Below are 20,975 nucleotides of genomic sequence, written 5' to 3'. Positions count from 1 at the left end.
ATTGTTTTGAATTTAATTATTTTACTGGAAGCGTTCAATGCTGTGAACTGAGTAAATTAAGAGAGGAAAATCAGCTTGGCATAATTGAAATCTATTCTATTAATCACAAAAATACAAACATGTCTTTAAGAATGTCAAACCATTATATTCCGATGGAGTCAAATGTTTTGCAGTACAATCTACCCGCGCTGCACAAAGTGAGAGCAGATTTCCGACAAGTACCTATTGCAGTGACGCAAGGCCTTGATGAACTTCCATAAGGATATATAACATCCTTAGGCGTCCACTGACCCTAAACTCCGACCACTTCAGTACTGGAGGATCCTTACCCATAGAATTCTGTGATGCAAACCTCTTGACTGCCGGCAGACGGCGGACACTCGAGCCACCCTCGGCTTCTCGCTTTCCCCGGCCGCCTACTGGACCGCGAAGACCGGAGGCCGGAGATGTGGCAACGTCGGGAGCCCGTTACACCGTCACCGACCATCTCTCCTCGCGGAAACGACGGCAGCGGCCGCGAAATTGCCGTCATTACCTCCTGGTCACCGCCGGATCCGATTTAGCCGAACTGAAGTGCGGCGAGACCGTGAATATTGTTTGTGATAGGGACGACAGACAGACTTCACTGTAAACACCTTGTGGTTTTCGACGTCGATGGATACACTAACCAACGGAATCCAGATTCGACACATTCTTCTTGTTACTTTCTTGTCTCTCGATAATTTGAACATTTTAACTACACTTTGTCACGAAAAACGTCTATTATTGCAGCGTCTGATGAACGAATGTTGGAAAACTAAATATTCATGAATTTGCAGTTATTTGTTCGAATCCAGATTAGAAATACAATGCTATTCGTTGATACACAAATTCAGTATAAACTTAAATCATATGTGCTCACAGCTCCATAATTGAGGCATCAGGCAGGGAACTCAATAAAATAGTTCCAGGATCGTGAATGGGTATTTATATGGGTTAAATATGCCAGTAGTTTATCAATTTAAGCTGCACTATCAACTCCCAAACCCAAACGAACCGAGCCGGATTTACTGGTAAACCATTCCTAGTTCTTATTCACTCGTGACTCTTACACGCTCTCCGCCCTGCACAACTTTACACTTTAGTGATATCTAGCTGCAAAACTGACTCAAATTCTTGGATTGAGACCGAGCTCTATGTGTAGAATCTTTAAATACTGTAATTCTAACGGTCAATGAGGTGTTATGATATATTATCTCCAAATAACATATCATAAAACGTTATCTCATCAATCCAAAACAATATAAACCTTCACAAATACATGGAAGTATTTTCTGAAATCTCCACAAATTGCCAATAACATTACATCGTGAGTATAAGTATCAGTGAAGCAGAAGGCTGTGTAGAGAATGTGTTCATTTGCCTTCTGTCTTCACCGCAGACGCTGTGACTAAACTAGTCGCCTATTTTACTCTCAAATCTTGGTTTCTCCAGAGACAATCTGTATATCATTTAACAACGTATATACACCAGTTCAGTGTTAATTATACAAAAATACTGGATAATTACTTGATTTGTTCACATTGTTGTATTCTTTTCCTTCAGAATGTTGCCAGTCCATTTTTATAAATATTTTATTTTAGATGCTTGGAAAAACTAAAGAAGGTAAATCAGCATTTTCGGATTATTAAAAAAAATCAAGAAAACGAAAGAAGAAAAGAAAACTAAAAAAAAAAATTTAAAGCAAAAACACACTTAAAATGGTTTTATTTTTATCTCAGAGCACAAGAATTATTATAGATCAATTCTACTATGGTTTTGAAATCTAAAGATTAAGTTCAAGAAAATACGTAGTTTATTATAAAAACAAAAAAGAAAAAACTTTATAAATACGAGCAGCAGTCAATTCAGGTAACAAGAATTTGTTTCCAGCCATACCTCTTATATCCAAAAATCCACTTCTCAACAAAAACGTACTTCCTTGACATTTCCAAAATTGAATTGCACACCACATCAGTCCTGGATCTTCTCAGGCCTGTACTGTATTTTAAACAGAATATTCTAACGTTTCGCATTATTCCTACACTTGGGCACCATCTGGCACTGTGGGCCCACGAGAGGACGGCCCCACGCCAGTCCTTGCGGCCCACGTGTCACGCCTGTACTCGCCTACTCGTACTTACACCTGTTTGTTTGTACACATCTAGGCCAATCAATTATACCGCGATCCAGATTGCCCACGACAGTCCACCTGTCCTTCAGATCACTGACAATCGTGCATTAGACAACACTATGGACGGGTCTAACTTAGATGTGTTATTATTAGATACCGTTTATAACCACTAAGACCAAGCTAAATACAAAACAATTTCAATAATTTTTAACAAACAGTGTTACCGTAGTGCCACATTAAACAAAAATGTATGACTATATCACCACTTTTTGCAAAAATGCTACAATAATCTCCGAATCAAAAAAATAATTTATTTTAACACTCAATTAATTTCCGGCAGTGAGTCATTTTAAAAGAGAAGATATTTTTTACTTCTTAAATCAATTGAAAAACTTTGTGTCTTTACATATATTAAACATAAAACCGAACCATTTTTGAGTTTCGACAATATTTTAATAATTTATACCGTTATGTAAGTGAGCACTCGTGGAGGAGATTTAATCCACTATATCTAAGTACTGAAGATCTACATTAATCCGACCGTTAACAGAATCATGCTTTGATCCCAGTTCAACTCCGTTAAACATACGAAGAACGTTCGAGTCACTTTGTGTTGGAACAATTAGCTAAGAAGTTAGCAATCCCGGCTGATAAACAGTTACAGCTGATAGCAGTGGAACTGTCACGTTATCAGTATAACTTGCCTAACTACTGTCGCGCCACAAAACTGCCGCAGCAAACCTAGTTAAAAGCGTATATACGTAAAACGTTGTGTAATCATTTGCGAATACCTAAATTAAAAAGATCTCAACGAATTTTTTACAACCTTTTTATCTTTTTGGAAGAATATGAGAAAAGTTCATATTAATAATTCTTTGCAAGAATTACAAAGTTCCTGTTCTATGACATCAGGATATGAGAAATAATACGAGGAATATGACAATAAAATAACTATGACTGAAAATAATAAAAGAAAACTGACCGAAAAGAAGAAGATAAGTGGCTTTCACGTACTATTAGACTCGGATGTAAAATGGACTATCAGAAAATCGAAATCAAATTAATTTAGAATTTTAAGAAAGCAAAACACGTCTGATACTGGTGATAACTCGCAAACAGCCACTTCTTAAGGAATTATCATAGAAGAAGGTGTTTCGTAAAGCGTAAATAATAAATTACACAAACTCACGAACACGATTTCATTACGAACGATTCGTGAACGGGAAACTACTAGAAATATCGTAAAACATGGAACAAAGAATCAACTTGACCTAACTTGATTGTATCTAACTAATACAACACTATTATTCATTGTAACAGCGTTTTCTTACTGGAATAGATCACTTAATTTTATAACAGACACTCCAAAATTCATTGAATTTTATTTCTGCAAAGCCTTTCGTACTCAAAGAAACATCGTCAGATCCACATAACTGAAATAACACGTTTTATTCAATGATTATTGGAAAGATTGTTTTTAAATTAAGTAACACAATAATGTCAAAGTTCGTTTTGGACCACAATCAACACATTGTCTCTTTACTATCCCCACTACTGAAGCAAGCGTTAAGGAAGACAATTTTGATGTCAAAATTGTTTGGACTAAAGAACAAGAGAAAACTGAAAAATAGCCTTTTATACTCTCTAAAACCTTTGCGCACTTCTAATCCTTTATTCAAGTCATATAACGCAACCAAAATGTAAAGCATTTTTCCCTCTGTAAAAACACCTACACTTTATACAACACTCGCGTTAATAAAGAGTCAAAAGCAGCCTCGAACAACGAATATCATGCTCCCAATAAAGAATGCATACTGAAACAAGCCTCATTCATAACGAAGACAAATCTGAGGGACAACGGAGGAAGCTTTGATGTCGGCAAACAACACAAGTCTAAACGAAAAATACAACTACTTTTAAATAAATTTAAAATAACTTTTTTATACCGACATATTTTTTGCAACAGTTTAAATCACTTGTTTGTCGAAGCATCCCTACGGTAAATGACTACATCGCACCATCTCTTTCACCACACATCACATGCTATGGCTGGAAGGGTTGATTCAATACTGATGTTGAATTCAGCTCCATTTCACCTTCCGGTCAGGGCAGCGTCTGAAGTCTGCCGCTGTCACAGACTTATTTCCGACTTGAAGCGTTCGTCTTTAGCTTCGTCGTCGCCGACTTCGTTTGGATCTCTTCAGACGGGTCGTGACAGAAGATTCCAGGAGTCGGGTCTAATCTCTGCCACTGTTTATCCTCACCCGTTCGTTTATCCAGCGCCCTTCCTGATCGTGGAGATGTCTTAGAATTATTGAGCTCTATTGATGAACGATTGAATCGGCTAACATATTTAATATTTACAAGCGCGGGAGGCGTCGCACCACAGCAGACAACATCCAGCGCCTGGAAGCGACTTCCAAAGGACCGATGTTTTACTATTTAGAGTTTCGATATAAAGGTAGTTAGAGGAAGATAGAGAGGGGTTTCAGCCCTCCAAGTCAATCCATACTAAAGACAGCGTTTACAGAGGCGTGGGAGTACACAGACAAACACAGAAATTTGCTGAAGTGGAATCATCTAAGATTTATAACTAACTCGCGTATGTATCTGCTTATTGAAGCTTTGACCTAAACAGAAAATAATATCTCGAATAACATACTTGTCTCTAAAAAAATTAGAAATAGTATATTTCTTCCTAATAACTCTGAACATATCCATTAATCGTGATGTATTGGTAATAAATACAAAGGGCACTCTAAAGCTTTAAATCAACATTTCACTTTAGAAATTATGTCAAGAGATCATCGCAGAATATTTATGTAATAAAACAAAAAAGTTAAACTGTAAATAGACAAAATTCATGTAATATGGAGTGAAAAATATGTACAAAATCAGTAACCTCGAGAGAGAAAATTACCGGTTTGTAATTAGACTATGACAGATTTAACGCACCAAAGGAAGCTATTGAATAGAATAGAGGGAAGGCATTGATTAGTTTCTAATGAGACATCCGGTCGAATACCGTTTTAAATACCACTAAATGCGGTGAGAGATTCTTTATTAAATGGAATCCATTGTATCGAACATTACTTCTTCACTAAACTGGAATATAAATTGAAATCTTCGTTGCCATACTCTCTCTATATGATAAATGACACTTTAAAGAAAACTTAAAAGTTTCGATCCACAAGAAATACAATCATACTGTGAAGAATAATCAATAATGACAATGAAGACTGCAACAGATCTGATAAATTGTTTCTAATTAATTTAGAGTTACGTAGCGGTTGAGAAAAAACTCCTAATATGGCTCAGATCTAGTAACTAAAAAGCACTTGTTAAAGGAGGTTAATAAAAAGTGCAACACCGGATTTAACAAAGGAGCGAAACCTTAACGACGTCATTTGAAGTCAGGTCGTCGTTCCTCCTGTCTACAGTCGCCAGAGTCCGTTCCGCAGTTTCTCCTGGCCACGACCAGTGGTCACCAATCGTACATAGCCCTCTCCTAGCGATGAGTTTAAAATACGTCCGACCGAGCAATGACTTGAGTTAAAGATGTAAGTCTAAAGCATTATAGTTGGACATTTGATAAGTTAGTGGGAACAGTTTCTCCTAAGATGGATACCTGAGAATTTTCGGAACAGACGTTTTTAGATATTTTACTTCTGAATGACATTTTATTGTAACTGTATCGCCCCGACTATGTGCGAGCACGATGCGGCGCCTGCGCAGGTCACGCCATATGGCTTTGGAACCGTTAAGCAACACGGCGCCTGCGCTTGGCCTGCGTGATTGACATTTGCCGTCACCGAGCCGTGTCGAAATTGTTTGTCACTCCCCGCTCTCTTCTCTGGCCGGGACAACTGGAGCGACCCGTCTGACCTGGCGCTTCCGAGTCATCTTTGGCGGCAGAACCACCGCCTTCATGCTCCATCGCGTCTGAAGAACGACCGACTTTCTCTCAGCTATCAAAAATTAGACCAACTTGCCAAGTCCTACATAACTGAGCGTAAAGACTGATGATTATTGGGCAGCATTATTTCATCCCAAAAATATTACACCTGATCACAATCTTCGTTTAATCCGACCTTCACAATTAGACTGCAACAGTAATTTGAACTTTTTCCCGTAGTTGTGTACTCTCCAGGAAATGAAACATTAAATGTCCAATACTATTGTTAAATATTACGATTTCTGTAAAAAAGATTGAAGAATCCAACCACAAATCGAAAAGCCAGTGGAACCAAACTAACCAATTCAACTCAAAGAGTACAGTACATGGCATTCAGAGTGTTCAAATCTTCCGATTAAATATAGTTCTCATTAATAAGTAAATTGTTAGTAAACAGCCTCAAGAGTAAAACAATAATGATGGATTGCAAAATGCCAACTTTTCATAAAACATCCAAGGCGAGTCTCACATTTTCATATTTGTATCAATGTAATTAATACTGAAACATGAAGTTTCATCAATTAATCTTCAGACACATTGTTGAAAAATATCCTAAACTGAGCAATTGCTACCAAACTTAATTAAGTAACTAAATAGATCCTTGAGATTGTTATACATGTAAGTCAACACAGCTATTGTCTGAATGTTCATGGCCCGTTCTATTTCTAGCAACTCAAGAATCGAGAAAAAGTGGATTTGGAACCAGCCAAACTCTTCTCTAGCTCCCTCTAACACCACAGAAATGGTAAAGAATAACGATGCCGTCGATAGCTACTGCAAATGTGTATTTATAACCCAGCACGGATTACCTAAACGCAGGATAAGACGGGAGGTTTACAGAGACAATAAAGGCACTAATGTTGTTGCCCATCTTGTTCCTCTTATATAATGATGTAATATTTTATGCTCATGTCAACAAGCTCTGATACAACACTGAAAAGCTGCATAAGAACATTAATATATAGCCATATTCAGTATTACGTCAGTGAATGTAAACATATTGGTTATATCTTATATTTTCTAGTAACAAGGAAACAAAATCTATTACTCAGCAGCTAGGTTTGCGAAATATCCTATAAACAGAACAAGAGATGTTGGGTGTTTGTCATGATGTATTTTACGTACATTTACTTGTTTACCGTAAAAAATATAAAAAATCATTTTAAAACATTGTTCGATCAGCGATCCAGGAAAAGAAACTGGTGATTTCCAAAACGGGGTGTAACAGATTTTCAGGTTTAAAACATATTACACAGAAATATTTCGAACTCTCTAGAAATATTTTGGAAATTAGTAGTTCGTGTTAAGACAAACAAAAACTCAATATAAATATGGGTCAGAGATGCTTAATTTGTCATCTGTATGTTTGCATGTGTAATATAATTTACTTATTTATTTTACAGGTCTACAAAGCTCAAATTTGGCACAATTATGTTTCTTGTAGTGTGAAATAAGATAAATATTAATATTATGTAATAATATCACGTTTCAAGATGGCGGGCTCATGAAGTTTTTAAATCTAAAAACCGTAAAAAAATAAAATGATGAAAATAAAAAATATTTAACTTCGCTAAATTTAATTGCAAACACTTTGCTACCTAGATCATAAAATCGGTCAGTAAATAATGTTGAATTTGTTTTTAACGATAGTAATATTAAATGGGCAGTGCTGCCGAAAATATGTAAACAGACATTGTTCCGTCCATTACCACAGTTAAAAGCTTACATCTACATTATTTATTAGTCTATGTGTTTTAGGTGTGAAAATGTTTGAAATTAGATTAGACAACTTTTATTGTCATATATCAATTTTCATAATCTTATTAAGCTTTTACGTTATTACGCTTTAAAAACTAAACCGTCCGCCATTTTTAAACGTGATATGATAATATGATATTTATTTCCTCTAGATTTCAGACTGCAAGAAAAATATTTCATCCAAGTTGGAGTATTTTATTTTTTCCTGTATAATAAAATTACATTATTACATGTTGTGTAGCATTAGTTTTGGAGATCTGAAAATAAGTAAGGTTCAGCCAGTGCTTGCAACAGGCATGTAACCCGTGCCAACAAGCTCTTCTGCTGCTCCGCCGAAAGTTCCGTTCAAGAGGCCTTTCTAACAGCGATCCTTCACCTAGTTACGTCTTCTTGAGAGTACCGTGACGAGACTGGGTGCGGGAGCGGGTGATATGCCATGTTTCTACTACTGTACCTTAGCCCGTTTGGCCTGTATGGCGCGGCGATCGTAGCTCCGCTCCAGCGGCACACTCTCTATCCTCTGGCGGCCCTCCCTCATCAGACTCTCGGTGACGCTGCGCTCCTCGCCGCGGGTCAAAGTTGTCGTCTTCCTCACCACTCTGGTCGTCACACTCTTCACCCCGCCAGGCCTGCAGTCACAACGTTTGGTACATCCAGGCAACATCCATCCCTCAATCACCAGCAATTCATACAGTCATTTGCCAATTTTCCGAACCGTTAATTTAAATGATGCGTTCTGAATAGTTTTAAAACGTTAAATAAACAAAAACGAAATCTAATAAAAAATGGTAGTTTGACTGTTTAACTAGAAATGACCGCTATCACTGTACAAGGGTAAGTCCAAGTTTAAATTTTAATGTTGGGTTTGTATAGGTAAATGTATCAACGATTCAAACCCATACAAACCAAATATATCTAGACATTAGTTACGAAATTAATCCCCCACAGTTAAAAAATTTAGTTTAAAATAATTACTTTTCGAAAGACAATGGCAAATCCTTAAAAGACAGTCGGTATTTACTTTGATCAAAACCAATACATTAATTATTTAATTTTTTTAGAAAATTATATTGAAAAAAGTGCGCTTGGCAGTTTCAAGCTCAAAACATTTTTATATATGGATGTTGCCAGGAGTACCTGCGGGCCGAGTGGCGGGACTCCTCCGCATGTCCCTGGTAGTCGGACGTAAGGTGTCTCCTGGTGTAGACCGCCTCCACGGAGGTGACCCCATCCTCCTGGGTACGACCCTCCACGAAAAGGCGGCCCGGAGACAACCCCCTACCCTCGCGGGTCGACGACGAAGTCTTCACAAACTTGTAAAGTGACATCTTCCGCACTTCACTTCGCACCAGACCACTTCATCCCTGGATCAGAGATCTGCTTGTCAGTTGGGAGTCAGCTCGACTCTACCCACAAATACAATAGAACTATTCGCCCTGTCCACGCCAAACTACATTCCAAAACATTTCGCTTGAAAGACACGAAAGATAGCGTACTAGGAAGCCCGCACTTCCCTCCTTCCTGTCCATAAATTCCGAGATAAAGCAGCTAATGATAAACAAATATGTCAAGTCACGGCCTCTGCGGACAGGTTGTGACTAAAAATAGGAATGAATAGTGAATGAGCCAAGTCAGAGAATCTGTGCCGGTGACGCGAGGTGAGGTAATGGATAGGAGAGGAGGAGTAGGACCATTGCGAAAACGGCATTCGATGGTAGGTAGTGGGGCTGAAGCTCTTCGTTAAATTCCAAGTGTCGATATTGCGGAAATGTAATATATAAACCCAAAATATAAATTATTTAAAGATTCGAAAGTTTCATTGTCGGAGATATGGGAGGAATGTGTGTTGCGGATAAAACACAAGTTCAAATCTGATTTTTAATGTTGGAAGATAATACGATAAAATGTAAAAAGTTACTGCGAATCTAAACCCAAGTTGAGTCGCTGCAGAAATAAAAGTCAAACAGTAACATTTGGCTCTACATATCGATCACCTATCCGGTCGATCTATATTGTCTCATCTATCTGGGAGGCCTATACCACAAAGTAGACCCAACAGAGAAAATCTCGTTTAATCTTATTCTAGAGCAAAGTATACGCGAATAATTCTTTTGCTTCGTTATATATGCTCGCATTGCTTTATTGATTTACGGTAGGATTAGACGAGACCTCGATCTTAATCTCATTTCTGCTTAATGGCCCATATAACAACTATACAACTACGAAAACTGTTTCAGGTACACAAACTACACACAATTCTTATTAGGTAATAACCGACTCCAATGTCATAAATAAAAACCTTTGTTGCATTTTATACAGTATTTTCGTCAAAATCAATTTATTTAATACCATACCGATCTTGGATTTCATTATTCTTTATCTACTTGTTCGCTCCTTTGCTTTTAATTTGTCAGCAGGCAATTCTAACAAGCTTTCAAACCTAAACTTTGCTGTATTTTTGAAATCAATAAAGGCTAGTTCGTTAACTCGCTTCCATTCAAATGCGCAATGCACTGTCCTAAAATAGATATTATCCAATGACATAAACACTTGAAAGAATATTTTTGATTGCAGTATGTAACATATTCTAATAAACTGAAATCGAAAACTAAGATATGAACGAGAGATAGCAACACATTCATTCGCGAAATAGAAATTATGTAAAGCCTAGAAACGGTTCCGAGATTACTGCACCTTGACATACGTTTCTAAATTTGACATGCATTGAGGACTAAAGAATTATTCTTTGAACAAATGTAGTTAAATATTTGTAATCAAGTACGTTAAGGACTCATTTACAGTATTAACTGATGACAATGGCAGATTTCCAAACTAAGACCAAAAAGAAAGTGGAATTAACAGCACGGCTCTAATCTGAACTTGGTAAATGTTTACTTTAGTCACTTCCACTTGACTCACATCACCTTGGCATGCAAATCTAACGCTAAATAATGGGTAATTACATTTTACAAATTTAGTCTAAACAGTGATTTTGACATTTATTTATACTAAATCGTAATTACTAAAGTGTTTAAAAGTTGGAGTATTAAAAATTAATGTTGTTTAATTTCCTTATTTTCCTATTCTTAAATATAAAACTGCATAATTCAGGTTGATTTACAAGTAATTAATTATAATTAGAAACATACGACAGCGTTTTAAAGTCCAATGATTATCGAGCTACATAGCATACGGCCGATTTTCGATTTAATGTTTGTATTCAATAACTAAATTATGCTAAATGTCTACATAAACGGTTTCGCATTGTTTTATTATAAAGTGCCTTTAACTATCTATCAATGTTAAAGGGCAAGGTATTAAAATGCTCCCTCTTAAACGTTGACAACTAATGCGTTCACATTGCCTAAGTCAGTGAACTGTAAATAACAATCCCAAACTCACAGGTATATTAAGACCAAGACATCATCCGATAACGCGGAGAGACAAAACAACAAACCCTAACCTAGTATTTTGTGGGAGAGATTTAATTTCGGCCGATTACTTAAAACAAACAAAGTGTCCAATGAACAACAAAATACTAACAATAAAGCAGATCTCTAATCCAGATGGGCAACCAATAAAATGTTCTCGAGATGCAGATAGCCCGCACACAACACTGCCGGACGACTGTCAAAACACTGAATGTGAATCGGCGATCAGCTGACAGGGCGCGAGCGCCATCTTTTACCACGGCCGACTGTATGCGGACTGGCGAGGCGATCATAGAGGCGGTGTCAGCAGAGGTGGGGGCCAGGTGATCGTCAAGGTCATGCAGGTACACTCGCGTACACTACCTGTTGCTGCCACTGACTGTACCGACCAATACTTTCTGCAGAATTTATTCGCATTGTGTGCATCAGAATTTGCTGAAAAGAAAATTGACCAAGAAAACTTTTCATGAAACTGTCAACACAACTTAAGGTTTATTGAAACGATTTTGAGTTTTAGCCCATAAAAACAAAGTACATAAACTAGGCTATCTCAGTTTCAGTTTTATTTACAGTCGCAGAGTTCTGCATGTTTTATTATATATTTACGACTTATAAACGACCAGGACCGACAATGCACACATTTTAGAAGTACCTACTTGTGACATATAATATGTTAGTTGACATATTAAAAAATTAATTTTGGTCCATTTTTGGTAAACGTTCGTGCATAAAATAAATAGCGTCCTCATTACCCAATCTTCAAAAACTTCCTAACTTCACTTTGTTTACACCACTGTCTCGTCTAATGAAGGCCGTTGTTAAAGAGGTAGTCCACTTGACCTTCGTCGAAATTCAAGACTGATAATCAATCAACCGATTGGGTCGTCCTCTTGATAGGTGAGGAGTTGCTAATAATAGTCAACATTGTAGGTCTGTACACAATGCAGATGCAGTGTCTCATGTTTACCAACTGAACTGTTGAATATATTACGTACTAGGTACATTCCATCCAATTTATAGCCTCTTACAAATAACACAAACAAACAATTTTCAACATATGTCAGACCCGCTATGACCAGATGAAAAAGTGAAACGTCAAATATTTTGTCTATAATTGTGTCAGATAAAAACTGCGTAAGAATTACGAATAAAATGTATGTGGCATGTGCACAACATAAATATTGTATATTTCTTACTATGAAACCATTTGCACCGTTTCTGAGTGTATTTTCCTCTATAGCGTGGTTTCCGAAAACACAAAGTTCGCACATCATATTGTTCTTACGTAAGAACCAATCAACATTTGTAACAGTTCTTTCGCAATTCCTACAATTTTAATTAGTATTTTGGAACCCGCAAAGATTAAGTTAATTCATTACTGAATGTAATAGCTCTTGAATTAAATTACACATATATTAAAATAATTCAACAGTATCACATGAGTAAACTATAGTGATGTGTCAGTGATGGGTACTTGCCGCGGCCTCATGTTTCCCGTACCAACAACCGACTAGCTTCTTATCAGGTTATCCCCTTTACTTTGACCGAACTGGGGAATGCGACAGGTTGTACTGCCCAGACTGTATGTAATATACTCGCAACATATTTGTTTATACAAAAATGTAAGTTTCGATGGTGTTGCTCCGGAATATTTAAAAGATTCCGATGCTATCGCCAAGCCAAACTCTGGCAACAGTGAGTCCTGTACGTTGGCACGGCTCGGGTCTACAGCGACATCTGCATGACAATGACCGAGTGGGGCGAGCGACACTCACATTCCGCCACACCTCTCCTTGTCGCTTATCTCGGTGCACGCGCGGGGTACGCGTGCTACTCTCTGCTGGACTGTTACCGCTGAAAATGCTAATGCACTGCCAAGGTTGAGAAGACCATATTCGGCATCGTTCACAGGCCGTTGTCGACTTTCAACATTCAACAGCCCACGTCAGTCACTACGTCAGCACTACATCAGACACGTTACATTTATAAAATTATTCCAGAGGTCAAAATATCATGAATTATTGTCTCTTGGATGAGTTCACCGAAAAGAACACATCCCACATCGAGTTGGTCCGATCCAGTGAGAGCTGACAATTCGAAACACTTCTGAGAAGAGCGACGCCTTAAGACGATTATACAATACAGGCGACATCAAAAACAAAGAACAACAATGACAGGTTATAAGGCGGTGAAAGGTGGGCGACACTCAGATCGACTGTAATTGTGAAGACATCGTCCTGTAGAAAGTCTGACGCTCCTATATCGATCGTTCTTTGAATGTTGTTATATTCTCAATTTTATATTACGGTCATATTTCTTTTTACTGTCATTATGTTATATCAAGCAAGTCATATGACATTTCTCTTTTTTTAGTAAAAACTACCCAATTCCCCCAAAGCTCACAATATGCTGAGATTGTGCTGTAGTACTACAACAGTGTATCTTACATGTGTACATGTCAGTACGAGATATGAGATAGTAATGGCGGCACAGGAATGACTCGCCCCCCCCCCTCCGCCCATACTCAGCCGCTACTGCTGTATAAGGCCAGGAACGTCAAGGTGGCCCATATTTTTACCTTTCAGGAAACTGAAGACGAAGAGAATACAAAGATAAAATAGCACGTGGTCGCTGGTCCGAACGTGCCATTTATGTCCGATGCGGCATTAGCGATGTGGGAAGCGTACGGCAAGATGGCGAACACTTGTCGGTATGAAGGTCGACATTATTTCCTATTGCTGTAATTAATTAATACGTTCTGGAAACTGACCGGGACACGTGGCCAGCTTTCTCAATCCAAGTATTTAGATGATGTGATTGATATAACAACGTTTGACAGTCGAGTTCTCTGTAGGTACTTAGAACTAGCCGACAGGTAGTGTGTAGTAAAGGAATGCTCTATGAATCCATTATTGTACTTGGGAGGTACTCTCTGAATTTATGTACTTGGGTGATTTAATAAGATTAGATTTGACCTGATGTACGTCATGAGGCAAAAACCAGGAAATCTTTAGAATTCAACAACTGAATTAAGATAGGAAGACCTCAGTGTCCACTATCCACAGCCGGATACAAACGTGTGTTGGCACACAATGTCAGTGGTTCTCAACTATAACTTCGTATCCCAGACAGATAAGAGTGCACACTCGAGGTGTGACAACCGCAAGGTGTGACCGTGACGGACAGACAGTCGGACGTGAGGTGAGCAAGGCTAGACCGGAAACACGACATCCTCTAGGGTTTCCGGTGAGCTAATGTGAGATCTCCGAAGTGTCAACTCGGAATACACTAAAGATGTTATAACCTTTACAGTGCGTATGCCCTTTGTTTTTCACTGGGGTTTATACAGTTTGGCAACACACCCGTGTTCGCCATCTCGTCCAGCCTGGCAGTGACATACAACTAACTAGCGGCTAGCCTCTTACTGCAAACATTACACTTTCTTCTAAACTGTACAATAATGTAAATAAAACTATGCACATTAAAGAGAATGTTTAACGGTCGTGGGTATAAAAAAATGTTCTTTATCAGGAGGTATATATAAAAAAAATGGTTTTCTAAAAACGTGGTTTACAATATCGGAATTGAACATATGTGCTACCATCAGAACGACGCCAATCATGACATAATGATCTAACATAACACATCTTAAATTTGTATTTTTAAAAGAAACAAACCTCTTCAGGATGTGCATCTGCGAACTTTTGATTTAATACAGATTAGCTCTTGCCGTCCAAATTGATAGAGATGAATACAAAAACTATGAACACAATTTGTAGTGTTCATTATTAATAGTAAGGACGCGCGTACTATATGGACACAGGGCCATCCCTTCAAACTTAAACTGTCATTCTTCCCTCACTGGTCACAGCCCTCCCATTTGTCCAAGTCCTGATACGCCACTGTGTGTGCGACGTCGTCACTCTGCCTTCTAGCCAGTAAGGTTCTAAAATAGTTAAAAAGGCTCCACTACAGCCTGACATTTGGTCATACACAAAAATATCATACAAGTAGAAACAATGACAAGCTTTCACATAAATGTGCTACAACAAACAACAAAACACACAGACGACTATCACAACTACACACAAAACACGACATAAATTTATATAAATTGAACATTTATTTTATGTATAACAAAGAAAGCAAAACAATACAAACAGTTCATTACAGAAAAGTAATTAACATATCCCTCGTCGTGTCATTACGGTCTACAAAAATAATTATGCAAGCAATAATAACATAAACATGATAGCTTGTAACAAAACACAGAAACGTTAAATAGTCCAAATAAAAAGCGCCATTAAATTCAATATGATAACTTTCCTGTAACTGAAACACACTTGTTAAAGTAGTACAGTTTCAAGAAAATCATGTAAGATTTTTTGGAGAGATTCCTGAGAGACCACACTTTATACTATCTGGAGAAGATTCAACTGCCACAATGCAAATAAAGAAAGCACTTTTATTTTAGTAATACTATTAAAATTTTAAACATAGATTTGTTCAACTATAATAATACATTTTGATTAATTTACGAACTTAAAAGATATTTCGTACTGAAATACGAGTAAAAGTTACAAAAAAACTTCGGCTTGAAGCTACTAATATAATATAATTTTGAATTTTGTGAGATGAGCAAGAAAATTTATTAAGTACCGATTAATAAACAAAACGCCTGTTCTGGCCCTGATGACCTAAAGTTATTATTTTCGAAATTAGATTACTTTAAAACTCAGGATTTTAAATAGTTCTTTAGATACTCTAAACGGGGCGCCACACCACCGTATAATAGTGATAATGACTTATTCAAAAATTGACTTAAGAGTTGCGATATACATTTCTCAGGTTTAGATACACATTTCATGTGGTTTACAGTTTTAAAGTTTTAAAGCAAGCTTCAACACATATTCAAATTGAAGAAGCAAAAATGGTCTTTTAAATACCACTGTAGAATAATTTAACATAATATATGAATATCGACATCCAAAGATGTTCCGTGATAATAATAACTATTTAAAATAACTCAGCACAAGCACCCTTAGCGCTTTTATGGGCAACTACCGCCCTTCACAAAATACCACAGTGTTCAAGTATAATTTTTGAACATTTTGTACGATCAAAATTGATGAACATTAATACTTCGGTATTTTAAATCTTCAGCAGCAACAGAGAGGAGCATCGCACGCTATCTGTTAACGGTTGACTGAACTACATTCCGCAACGCTCTCTACCGCAGATAGCTATTTACATACTACAGTGCCATCAAGCGGCGACCGATAATCTGTTAGCTTGTGATGATAAATTAGATTAGAACTGTATCAAATTTTGCTATGCTTTACTCTTGGGGAGACTATAAACAACAATAAAAATACTAAAAACAATAAATACACTTAAGATTAATACTAAACTCTATTACTTCGGGTATTCGTAATTTATAAAAGCACATTGTATATTATAGACGTAATATATTAGCCAGTATTTTGAAATTAACGTTAAAACCCATTATTTTAGGAAATCCTAAACAATTTTAAATACAATTATATTGATATTACCACTTAATCGTATGTATGATTTATAACCTTAATTTCGATACCGTAACATTTTTGTATGTTTTAGTAAGCCTCCACAGGATACACAGCTGCGCTTGCACAGAAACTTACAGACAGAGGTACAGACATGCGACACCCACACAGACAGATATATATATACAAGCAGCAGCAGTACCTCTGTGGGACTTACCTCCTGAACAGACCAGCAGTGCAAGGTGCAGCAAACAAAATACATTTCAAGGTGAGAATATAATAAGCAAACGATAATGTGTGCACAAACCACAACAAATCTAAAAGATTTGAAATTAACAAAGTCACTGTTTAGACTAAGGCACTCCCTGGAAGAAACAGGGAAAATAATAATTTATATTTGTACGTAGTCTAAGTAGTGCTCAAGTACAGGCACCAAAAATCACTTTGAGATATCTGATGATTGTTTTTAAATTATTGTAAATACAAAAACTGCTCCTTCAAATACATTATACATAAACTGGACATGAATGAATAGAGGTATAGTATCAACAGTTTTGAAGGCGAATCAAATGTTGAGGCAAATAGATGTTCTAAAACTAGCACGATTGTCGCAGCAAAAAATAAACTAATCTATATTACTGACATTACTAAAACCATGAATACATTGCTTATAATTACGAATATGTACAAAATGTGTCAAGATATTCATATTAAAGAAATTATACTTGTTAGAACGTTAAATAAAACCTAAATAAAAATTCCACGATTTTAACTTATTTTAGTCTTTTATGCACGAAAAATATTTAAATATAAATTATAAATTAAAAAGGATTTAAAAGTGAATTTTTGGAGATAGAGAAATTCTTTTTATTCAATCAACTCTTGTCGACAATAAGAAATTAAATTATGAGTAAAATGTAAAATACAATAGTAAAACATTACATAATTCCAATCTTTTTACACCAACGTTTTGCATACCCTGAAAGAGCCATTTGTATTCCATGAAATGAGTGAAGTAAATTATAATTCAATGGTTTGAATGTATAGTAAAAATGTGTATAACATTAAAACAATAACAATTTTTATTCTCTATTCAGAAAAGATTATACCTTGGGAAATATTGTCAGAGAGTTTATATTCATTGAAGGAATATGGAGTAACTTTGCAGACGTGTGGATATTGTTACATTCATTCTAGTTCCAAACATTACATCCCTGATACATGACTAAAGTTTTTCACAGCCCTGACTACTCTGGTTTCAAACCTGTAATAACCTTTAATTTGCTTAATTTATTATATTACTGTATAAATATTTTCCACGTTTTATTTCGGAAAATCGAAATAAATTCATGTAATGAGAAAATCATATTTTTACGTTGATATTTTGCATTAGATAAATTTTGAGAGACGGGTATATTTAAAACGTTGTCGCTCATACAAGGAGTAAAAGAATGCGACTCTTATCGACTTTAACTTAAGATAACAATATCAGTTCTGACTGTTATCAAAACTTTCCTGTTAAGCTGCATCGAAAAACTGCTAACACAATTAAAACCAGGAAATACATCGTCCTTGGTGTGGACATCTTCAACCAATAAATACATTTAAATATTGTGTTAGACGCAGTTTGAAGAGATAAACCTTTATGATACTCGTGACACCGGTCGCGAACACTAAAAGTTTAAAAAATATTATTTATTATGTGTTTGCTATAAATACGCAAAATAAAATGATTTTTCGTTGTTTTAAAATGATATTCATTCAAGGATTATTTGATCAGTTGAAACGAGACGACAGTTGTTCATCGGTTATCAGTTTCACGTGCTGTTGTGTTCGGTTGGTATTTACTCGTTCTGTATTTATGTTTGATAGTGTCTGTAGCGGTTAAGAAAACTTTGGCGATAGAGCCATAAGCTACTACCAGACAACTTATCTAGAGGGTGGTGTGAAATGTAAGTAATGTAACAGAGACATTGTGGCATCTTGTTGACATCAAGTAGATGCCACAAACAAAAAAATATAAAAAAAGTAAAGTAAAGCATTTAAAGTAGTTTATTAAATATTACACAAACTCTAAAAGTCTGATGTACCTTTACCATTTCTAAATGGAAAAAATGATAAAATTTTGTTCTTGAAATCACTTGTGTGGTATTTTCTAATGATTGGTGTGATTATCTACAGAGAGCTACTTTTTTAATGTATATGTTAATTTGTTGCTTTTAATGAGAAAGGTATGTCTTTTGGAGATTTTGATACTAACTGTCCCACAGAAATTATGACTATTTTAGAACAAGTAAAGTTTTATTTTGGACATAAAATGTTGATTTTAACCAATATTAAGCAAATTAGGACTTCTTATAACCCTACAACATTAGTATCTTGGGGTATTGCGTAGGTTTCCTGTTTTGTACCTGTTGTAATCCATACCTCTGGTAGAGTAATGTAGAGTCAGATATTACTTTCTCATTACCTAATGCCATCCGACTTGTCTGTCATGCAGCTGCACCTGTACAACAAGACTTAAGGCTGCAGTGCATGAGGCTCTAACAACACGAAGGTTATTTATCCCGAGGTTAAAAAATCAAGAGACGAACAGACTTGCTAGGAGAGCCAATAGACCATTTTAGAGACCTATTTCTTCAGTGAATTTTTTTTACTAGTAAATTAGCATAAAAACCAATAAAAACTGTATTTTTAAATATTTAATATATTTTGACTATATTCATTTAATGACTTCTTACTGTTCGATCTGTACATTGCAATATTAAATACATTGAGGGTTAAGGAGAGTCTATATGTATAGCTTGTAATTTCTAAGAATAAATACTCTTGAAAACTTTTAAGTTTAATTTGTTCTTAAAATATTTAACGTCTTAGTACTGAAACAACATAATTTAGTTAAATGTAATATAAAAGTATATTATTAATAAAATTATGAATACAGTGGTTTTAAATTGAATTGAATTAAATTTTTGATTTTAAAAAACAACTCTGAACTGACATACACCTGATTAGGTCTTGCATAACCAAACAGCTAATTCAAAGTACATGACTCATATATTGTAACTATCTGGTTCATTCATGTTTATGTTCATTCCTTGTTTCTGTGTATTGCTGCAGCTGTTTCTGCAACTTTGTTAAGTGAGATCATACATTACAGAGCTAATTTTACATCTTGCTTGTTTCTAACTTGTATTGGATTTTACATTAATTGTTTGTATCCTTTCTTACATGCACAATTTTTGTAAGCAAAACAGTAATAATAAAATGTTTACTACAATATATAACTACGTGAAGATACTCATCAGATGTAATACTGGTGATGGCATTAAGAATGTTTTAATGAATGTAATTTGAAATAATTCAATTTCTTAATAGTTACAAAAGCATTTTTAATGTTCCTATATGTACTTTTATATCTATATGATATAATTAATTATAATTGTCATATATATCTTCATTTATAATGTTGCTACAAATATTTCCTTCAAATAAAATTCTTATAAATAATATGAAATTTGTAGTTAAAGTTTGAAGGAATAAATATAAGACTGTAATTAAGATCTATTCCATAGGTGAATATTTTTAATAATACAAAAATACAATCTAAATTATGTTCATTTTTTTAGATTATCACTTACTTAAAATAAAACCTGTCTGAAAAGAAAGAGGTTCTTAAAGAAATTTTTCGACTTGTTAAATATACCAATTCAATACATACAGAAAATGTAATACTAATCAGGTCATATTTAACAGAAAGAACCAATAGGAAAAGTAAGAACAGGAGTGTGTGACAAGACATTATTTGTTAGTTTGTGTAAAAAACCAAAGCTGTGACCTTGGGAAAAAAACAAGCAGAAAGTGACCGGTTGCGGTAGGAAATATCCCAGCTGAAACTGGTCCCATAAGTTATAACAGCCGTGGTCGTGGTCGTTCAGACACAAAGACAACCATAAACATGGGCTGCGTAACACTGCGTGCTCCATTAGCATACACCTCCGCTGCAAATACTGCCTATACACTGTCTCAACATAACTTCGGGACAATTCCTCACCTGTGTTGTTTAGATGTTCCATTTGTTTTATTTTTAACTAACCGCAAATTGGCTGATTGTGAAGCACGCATTTGGTTCTTCACAATTTTCACTGTTAGTA

At 35.8% G+C, this 20,975-nt stretch overlaps 1 protein-coding gene across 35 annotated transcripts in view; it reads right to left on the bottom strand.

The window, feature by feature from the left end:
• LOC124367590 (dystonin) overlaps positions 1–20,975 on the bottom strand; it is a 389,529-nt gene that overhangs the window by 170,381 nt on the left and 198,173 nt on the right. Inside the window, exons 1-3 of one of the 35 annotated variants that reach the window (XM_046824739.1) lie at positions 11,409–11,570; positions 9,003–9,229; positions 8,320–8,494 (exon numbers count right to left, since the gene is read on the bottom strand). The exons of the other annotated variants lie outside the window; for them this stretch is intronic. Of the exons in view, the coding sequence (XP_046680695.1) occupies positions 8,320–8,494; positions 9,003–9,193 (366 nt within the window). The 5' untranslated portion in view covers positions 9,194–9,229; positions 11,409–11,570. Of the gene's footprint in view, positions 1–8,319; positions 8,495–9,002; positions 9,230–11,408; positions 11,571–20,975 lie in introns of those variants that run through there. 35 annotated transcript variants of the gene reach the window in all.

This window comes from Homalodisca vitripennis, chromosome 1, assembly GCF_021130785.1.
Source record: "Homalodisca vitripennis isolate AUS2020 chromosome 1, UT_GWSS_2.1, whole genome shotgun sequence".
In the NCBI taxonomy this organism is placed as follows: domain Eukaryota; kingdom Metazoa; phylum Arthropoda; class Insecta; order Hemiptera; family Cicadellidae; genus Homalodisca; species Homalodisca vitripennis.
This window is presented reverse-complemented; position numbering and strand designations above follow the sequence as displayed.